Source organism: Cephus cinctus, unplaced genomic scaffold (assembly GCF_000341935.2).
Source record: "Cephus cinctus unplaced genomic scaffold, Ccin1 Ccin1_scaffold0093, whole genome shotgun sequence".
NCBI lineage: Eukaryota > Metazoa > Arthropoda > Insecta > Hymenoptera > Cephidae > Cephus > Cephus cinctus.
In genome coordinates, this window is record NW_014332832.1 from 116,466 (window position 1) to 125,426 (window position 8,961).

An 8,961-nucleotide genomic window follows, 5' to 3' on the forward strand; every position below is an offset into this window, starting at 1 on the left:
GCCCCCCCCCCTCCCCAATCCTTTCTCTACCACGGAATATTCAGCTCCCTGATAGTAAGAGTCATTCTGGCCATGGTCGTCGGCATCCCTAGAATCAAATGGCACAGCATCCCTTCCTCGTCCAGATGAATAATGCAGTGGTAGGATCATCTCGCACAGCAGTCGCTTCCTTGTCCATAAAGTCCCGGAATATTTTATTAACGGGCCAACGATAACGTCGATGATTTCATTTACGATAACTTAACGGGGTATAACTCAATAGGAATTACCCGCATGGTAACATCCATCGAAGCGTTTTCTAGGTTTCTAGGGAAATCCTCGTTATCCGTGACGTTGGTATCAGTGACGATCGAGACTTTAACGTCGACCGCGACGTCACTCGCACGTGCATTCGATTTCAAATATATATATATATACATACAGACATGTAAAGGCAGCGTAGGGAGATAGTGGTAGATATATAGATATAGAGACAACAACAAAAGTACCACAACCAAGAGGGGTGGTAACCACCCTCTACAGGAACAAGGACGATCCTAGCCAGTGCATGGCTTTGGATCCATTTACATCGAACGTAGATGCATCCCCTTCGACTTTGAATTTATTTCTGGTCCATGGTAAGCACTTCTTCCCGCAACCGCACTTTACGCTAATTGCCTACCATCTTGGCTCTCTGTATTTTCGGCATACGAATAATTAAAATAATTGCCGTAGATATGCTTAAGGCTAACGTGCGGACATTACAATGATTAATTGAAACGGTTACGCGGAAAGATTATTTATTGCGGATAATAAAATGCATGCTGGGAAAGTTCATCGGTTGCATGTTATATCGTCTCTTAGAATTCGAACGAGATTTTAACTGCGGTAGGTATTATCCGCTCGAGATTAAATTTGGATATACTAAGTATGGCAGTCGTGTATGTTAAAGTTTGTTTGTATATAGATATACTTTGGTGTACTTATTTTCGTACTTATGCAACTTTTATCTGTACGCTGTTAATGGCTATGTTACTCGAAGTTCAATTTTGTATATAGCCCATCGGTGTGTATACGCAGAGAGAAGAGTTCGTCAACGTAGAAATTTGTGCGGGATGGAAAAATTCTCGAGTCAGCAGCTTCAGCAGTGCAAGTGCAGTTGGGAGTTGTGCGAGGAAATTTAACACGGCACTCGGTAAGCGTCCGCACGATGGGAAACACGACCGAGTGGAAAATCAACGAACGCAATTGCATCGGAAAGTCGAAATCAGGATGAGCTTTTTCCTCTCGGACTATATCTATGTATAGAGGATTTCGCGTCTGCGTTTGCGTTTTCCGCACTTTCACGAAGCGCATTCCACGCGATTGTGTTGGCAGCGTTACTGTAGTATTCATATTGGACGCTCGACAATTTCTCGTCTCACAAAGGATGTCGTTAATGATTTTTACTAGTGTCGCGTATAGAGCGTTTCGATGGTGGCCGCCATTTCGTCATGGTTGACAATTAAATTTTCTATGGAGAATAACATAGAAAAAAAAAAAAGGGATCGAAAATGTACCTGCTCTCAACCCTCTATTATTTTACACCAAGTGGATCAGTATGCATTATACGGTATTAAATTAATCAATAACCAATCGATGAACCGATGGATGCTGGAGCGAATAAAAAATACTGAAAAATATTCTAGGATTTTCAAAAAGAAAGAAAATATCGCTCGATTAATTATGTATCTGCAGGGTCTATTTACCACTGTGAAAATACTCGCCGATAAAACCAATATCGTCGATCGATAAACGGCACATTGGAAATTGCCCATAAAAGACGCTTTTACGTAGATTCGCGTAGAATTTCAAATCCGACTTATTTACGTCAGACAGACACTCCCGGCGAGTCTTTGGATTTCGCGGCCACATTATTAATCCCTGACCCAACGAACGTTAACAGCATCAAAGCTGCAAATTACTCTCCATTTTTTTTCCAAATTTACAAAAACAACTTCTCAAACTTTTTTTTAGCTCCGTTACATATTTTTAGTTTATAACTAGATAAATAGGAGCAATTACAACTATTGGGATCACCATAGCAAAATTGTCGTAACAAATTTATGGGATTAATGAACCTAGATCATTTTGACAGGAAGTCGTAGAATCATAAGGGATGTTAAAACGAAAGTAATGTTGGTACTGACCGAGAATAATCTTTCTCCCCTAATGGAGGCTTAGACAGGATTCAATTTTCCCCGATCTCCGGCTAAACTAGCTTTGTCGAGTTAACCTCCGATAATATCAGATGTATATATATATATATATATACACATAATCTACAGACTGTGTCCACGTTTCCGTCAATTCATCATTACCACCCCGGTAATTCACTGAAGTACATCCTGGCTGACAAACAAGACGACAAAATCTGAGATCACATAATCTACAGACTGTGTCCACGTTTCCCGATCTCCGGCTAAACTAGCTTTGTCGAGTTAACCTCCGATAATATCAGATGTATATATATATATATATATACACATAATCTACAGACTGTGTCCACGTTTCCGTCAATTCATCATTACCACCCCGGTAATTCACTGAAGTACATCCTGGCTGACAAACAAGACGACAAAATCTGAGATGAAAATAAATGCAAAATGATAAACTTGATCTGGACCCTTTCCTGATCCCTTTTTGATATAAAATCAAACTATATACATATATATATATTCAGTTAATTAAATTTCAATTTAAATTATTAATACCTTCCTTCAAATTTGTTACAGAGGAATATTGCAGCAGGGCAGAAGAAATTACGAGGAGGCCATCTTGAGTTATCAAAGGGCCATCCACTTCCGGCCTTCCTTGGCTCGTAAGTACCATCTCGAGAGTATAACGGTAGCAAAGGGTGGGGCTTGATTATTGTACTATAGAGATCGGGAATGGACCTAGTGCTACTGGGTATATACATGAATGGCGGATTTGGGAGGGAATCTCATCGCAGGAAAGGGGTCTGGGAACGGACGTCGTGGTTTTGCCCTTCGTCGCCATTTACAACGAACGTCGGGATTTCCAACATAGTCCGTTCGTGGTTACTCCTAACAGGGTCGTGTGTGCGCACTAATGGCAGCCCTACGATAAGTGGGTATCGGCACGAACGGAAGAGAAAACTGGGAGATCGAGCGATATATAGAAAGGGTCAGAGATAACCAGAAGGACTCGCTACGCATTCCTGTACAATCGTACTAACGAAGCGGCGTAGCCCTTACGTAACGTCCTGCTGCTGGATACAGGATCCCAATCGCCATTACGATATTGGAAGAATGCATCGGTGCATCGGAAATGGATACATCTCATTCGACCTAACTCTGACGTTACTCTGTATAAAAGCAGCTAGGGTCCTCTTAGTGGTCCAGAGTTATTGAAATTGAATGGCATACATTTGTATCATATTCATTTGGAGTTAAGATCTGAGTGAGAGAGATGAAATGCAGACGCATTATATATAACACATGACATTTGAATGGGGTGGTAGACATTTTTGATTTCGTGTATACGATGAGATAAAAAAAATAATGAAAGAGGTCCCGAAGTAAAAAATTTACGGGATGCTGTATATATATATATTTTTTTAAATGCTCAAGGTAGGATATATAGTACTTGATATAGAGATCGGATTGGTCCAGTGGCCAAAGCTCGAGTATCGCGTAGCGAATGGTTGCCAGGGGCTATTCCGGATATAAATTTGATCGTCCAGCGAGGGAGACACCTGCGTCGCGACGCCGTCTCCCAAAACGAGCCTCCGGCCTGAACAACAAATAGCAGCATGATACGTAAATGACAATAGACGCCGAGCGTCTGGACGTACACGATGGTATTACAGCGTGGAATTTTTCGAAAATTTTTTTCAAACCATTTTTTTTACGATTTTTTGAAACTTTATCGTTATAGCTTTTTTAAAATTTTACCCTAATCACGCCTACTGATCGCTTCTTGAGACACGCGTGTTGTTCAGTGTACACAATTAACGTAAGCTTTGCGAGATAAACGAGCGAGATAAACGTAGGAATAAACATACAAACAAACGAGCAAACAAATGAATGAACGGGTGACCACGCAAGTGAGCGACCGAGCAAACAGACCAGTTCGCAAAGTGTATCTGGTGTACACTGTTCACGGCGACCTGGATGTCAGGACTAACATACTATAACGGTCGGTATGTTCGCCAGAGATTCACAGATGTAATCACGGTCGACCGTAGAAACACCTAGAAAGGTATTCGGGGGTTATAGGATACAGGAATTTTTTTTTTACACTGGTATCAATGGCCGCCAGTTCATGTCAGTGGCAGGATAGGTGAGTCTGGAAGGATCGTAAAATCGTGGCAGAGCTCGCTCAACCGTGGAAACGTTTTGGTAGCGGTTTACCGATCCCGGTCCCGGCTGGTAACCCTCTAATGGGGCTTCCCCTTTAAAAGCTTTTTCTGCCTCTCACCAGCATCCCTGCTGTACCACTGCTGCCGCCATCGTACCACCGCCAAATTTCAACGTTGGCCCTAGTGCCATATATGTACGTTGGCTTATATACACACATATATATGTAACCCATGGCAGCAACTCACTATATCCAAAGGCTCCATCGGCAGCAGCACCTCGCACCACGTAACTGCCGCCGCCCCGTCTCTTTTTAACCAACCCCTAACTGGCCAGTATATTGGCACTCGCATCCCTTGCTTGCTTGTCCTCCTCTCTGGCTTTTCCCTCGTACCTACCCACCTCCATCTCCGGTCGATAAGGCTTCCACTTTGTGTGTGTATACTTCATTCATATATATATATATGAAATAGGGTGTTCGCAAACCTTCCCTGCATGTCCGTATAGAAAGAAGGGATGCTGGGGGTACGAGTGCGGCCTGTGGCAACCATCCACAAATTGGCGGCCGATCGAGCCACTAATTACTCGAACGTAGCGTGTGTTTTAAAAGCTGGACGTGGCTAATTTACGAGCGTTTACATCAGAAGGAAGATTTTCTCTTCAGACATTCACCATTTCGCGTTAATGTAAATCGACGCTGGATAGTTTGTATCTTTTCATGGAGGGTCCATAATTTTGAAAAAAAAAAAAAAAAAAAAAAAAAAAAAAAAAAAAAAAAAAAAAAAAAAAAAAAAGATTTTCTCTTCAGACATTCACCATTTCGCGTTAATGTAAATCGACGCTGGATAGTTTGTATCTTTTCATGGAGGGTCCATAATTTTGAAAAAAAAAAAAAAAAAAAAAAATGACAAATTAGGTCCATCAGAAATTGCAGGATAATTGTTGTATAGTACAGACCGAATTCAATATATGTATCCGTGCTTTCGATTTTTTCGCATTAATCAGTATTTTCAACCCCATCTCTCCTACCGTTAGAAAAATACGATGAATTCTCATAAAAACAGAACGACAAACCTGCACTGCGTTTGGCAGTGAAATATACCCATCGCTACCCCTAGCCTCCACACCCGTCGCCTTTTAACTCCACTTCAGGCCATAGCACGACTTCAAGTCCAAGAGAGTCAGGTGGTCCTTCAGGGCGAAGGCGGAAAAAGGACGGTAGCCGGAAACTGCTGTTTCATCTCTAGGTCCGCCAACTTGGCAAGACCGCGGCTCTGTTTGCTTCCTAATTACGAGAGAGAGAGAGAGGGGGGAGAGAGGGGGGGAGAGAGAGAGAGAGAGAGGGAGAAAGAGTGAATTCAGAATGAGAGAATGGAAGAGTGGAACCAGAGGAAATGCGCTCTACGACCTATACTCGCAAAATTAAGATTCCATCGTGCAGCTGAATTGTGTGCCTTGTGTGCCTTGCAATTTTACGGTTAACCTGACTTTAGCCATTTCGTCTCCCGACTGGGCACTTGGTGCAGCAGCAAACGACTGGCCCGTCTTGAAAGTTCATCGTACCACTCAACCCCCCGATGGGGGGAGGGCAGGAACGGGCTTACCCGACAGATAGAACGCTCTCACACGCTTACTATGGGTCTCTCTCTCTCTCACTCTCTCTCTTTCGAACTACCCCAAGATTCACGTGCCAAGAAGACGATCGGACCGTTGCTCGAATAAAATCCCTGGCATTCTGTTTTATTCTTACAGAGGCATACGTCAATCTGGGTGCTGCTCTTGCGTCTTCCGGTAGGGGTAGCGAAGCTGCTGCCGTTTTACGTGCCGGTGCATCCCTCGATGGGTCTGGGTTAAAGGACAGAAGAGCGCACGAGGCTGCTAGGGTCCAAGCGCTACTTCAGCTGGGTGCACTTTACGCGGACCAAGGAAGACTTCAGAGAGCCTTGTCTGCATACAGGGAGGCCCTTGGGGCCTTGCCGGAGCACTATCCACCTCAGGTAGGTACACACGCGATGTATTATACTTTATTCTATATGGAGGAGAAATATATTTTTCAAGATGTCACATTTTACTCGACGTATCCCGCGTGTGGGTGGAACGTAGAGTATAATCTGTTTGGAAGGTGACGGAGGAGGAACAACCCATTTTTCGAAGTTTAGGTACCTGTAAACCTGCTGGTGGCACATAAGCGAGAATCGTAAAGGCAGTTTCCATTGGTTCCGTCGAATATTCTCTTGTTTCTTTTTTTCTTCTTCCTTCCTTCCTTCTTCTCTGTACGCTGAAAACACCTTCGAACTCTCAAACTTTGTCTCGTCCGGATCGGGGTCTATCTACGTTTACGTAGTGGATGTAAAAGTGAAGTCTTCAGGTTGGTATTGCTATGCGCTTTATACCTATACACGTATAGCAACCCACTGTCGCACTTTTCTCCTTTACGATCAACTTTTCGACAAACGAACGACACTGGTAGATGCCGGATCTAGAAAATAGGGGATGTTCCTAGATACAATAGGGGATGGGAATGAAACTTAGAATACTGACGTTGGTACTACTGCTGGGTACACGTGGTACAGTACGGTATAAATACCAGTACCAATGTGCATAGGACCCGTATAGCTATGGAAGGAAGCTTTTAAAGCTGCAGAAAAGTTTACATCTTTACGACGCTCCTCTCTGTGTACTACGTATTCGACGTCGCGACGCTTCGATCGAGATCTGAATATTTCTTCTTCCTGGATAGGTCGGTATACCTATAAAACGATTTACACACAAGTCTTTTTCTACCTTTCACTTTTCGTCTCTGTGTCCTTACCAGATTGTTTCTCTTTCTTCTCTTCGCCCTTATAACTGCACGTTTCCTCCTTGTCTAAGCTGCTTGCCGAATGAACGTGCACGCGTGCGGAAACGAACGTTCGTATCTTCAAGAATTTCTTGTCCCGTGGCTCCCGAGACGCGACTACATTTTATTAGGTTTAAGGGTGCTTCTCAAGTGAACCACTTGAAACTTTTGACGATTTATCGGAATAGGTTCGCAATTTTATAGCCTGGAATGCATTCGGGTAGCCCTTTCGTCCCCTTTCACTCCTGTCATCCCTTATCAAGTTTTCTCAAGTGTTACCTGTTACAGTCTGGACGCTACTACTTGTCGTGCATTGAAAATGTCTCTGGTCAATAAGTTTGCGTTCTTGTTATTATTATACATACAAGCAGCCATGCAACCGCCCTAACGAATTCTTGATTAATACATAATTTCTAGATTGATTTGATTTAAGTTTGGAAATGATATATATAGGACGAAAAATAATTGTCATTAGGGTAATAAAATATTGTTCTTCAATCGCAGTAATCAGTTAAAGTTTTACCTATTAAATTAGTCCTTTTCATTCGCTGCTGAGGAATTTGACCTGCTGAACTCCTGACCACTTGACAATCGATCTGCCCCAAAGACCTAACGAGCAGCTCGGTTTTGCCGGAGTCTATGAGGGTACGAGAGAGCTCCGAGTGGGTTGAGAAACAAAGGTGCGAGGAAAGAGTTGGGCGCGAAGAGAGAGAAGGGTGGACGTTAAAAATTTCAACAACCCACCGAATATTAATTTGCCAAGTTATATATACGGCTGTCCGTTGACAGATGGCTGGTGATGAGAGAAAGAGAGAGAGAAAATAGCCGTGGTCGTAGTTGCCTGTTGGCTGAAAATGGGGAAGGTGGCCACAAAGAGGAAGGAATATATAAGGGCTGGTCTTTCCCAGGTAAAGGTCCCTCATTACGCCATGACGAATGGGAAGTCTTCGCATTACGCAGTTAAATAATACCAACCTTGTTATTAATTCCACGATGAATGACTCCCCTCCGACCTGGCCACAGAGGATGGTTACGAATGGCAGGGTGCTGCAACCGGCGTCCCTGTGGTTCCGTATTAATTATGAAAACGGTCTTAGAACAATTTATCAACGAAAAAGCTAGGGCTTCGTTCGTCTGGTTGGATGACTGGCTGGGCGAGTGGCTGCAAGGGAGAACTTTAGCCAGTGCAAAAATATCAACCAGCTATATCTAACGAGGGTGGCAAGAAGTCAAAGAGTCAGGCGGTTCGAAAGGGCGGTAATAAAATGAAAATTTATCCTACATCCTTTTTTAAGATCAAAGTTCAAGCTTCCTATACGCGTTATGCCGGCTAACGAAGGATCCAGCTGTTTTTAAACATTTTTAACCTATAAAGTTCAGTCAGTTACCTTTTGACCTTCTTTGTCCAGCATCACAGTTCAGAGCTCAGCCTTTACACCGACTCGTCGTACACGGTAGACGTAAGAGGGTGGAATTCATCAGAAACCCACCCCCCCCCATATTAATAATCAGCCACGTTTCATCATCCCCTCTAAGTAATTTTTTTTTTTCTCAATTTTTTTTTATACCTCTTTTTTCTCAAAGAGCTCCGCCAACTTTTATATGACGTTTTAATAACATGGAGCTTTTTGTTCGACAGTGTTTGAGTGGCTAATTAGGTGTTTGCAACCCTCCGGCCGGCATACAACTCCAGCCAGGCTAATTTTCTTCCTCTTTGCTTCTTCGCACCCTCTTGGCACTCACCCTTAGCTACCCCTTTATTTGCTCTCGCTTATTCTCTAC

General features: G+C 43.1%; 1 protein-coding gene across 1 annotated transcript in view; it reads left to right on the forward strand.

Moving 5' to 3' along the window:
• The window catches only part of LOC107274402 (transmembrane and TPR repeat-containing protein CG4341), a 76,208-nt gene that overhangs the window by 59,623 nt on the left and 7,624 nt on the right, over positions 1-8,961 (forward strand). The window contains exons 6-7 of the mRNA XM_015753510.2: positions 2,754-2,839; positions 6,093-6,337. Coding sequence (XP_015608996.1) covers positions 2,754-2,839; positions 6,093-6,337 — 331 coding nt within the window. The remainder of the gene's footprint in view (positions 1-2,753; positions 2,840-6,092; positions 6,338-8,961) is intronic.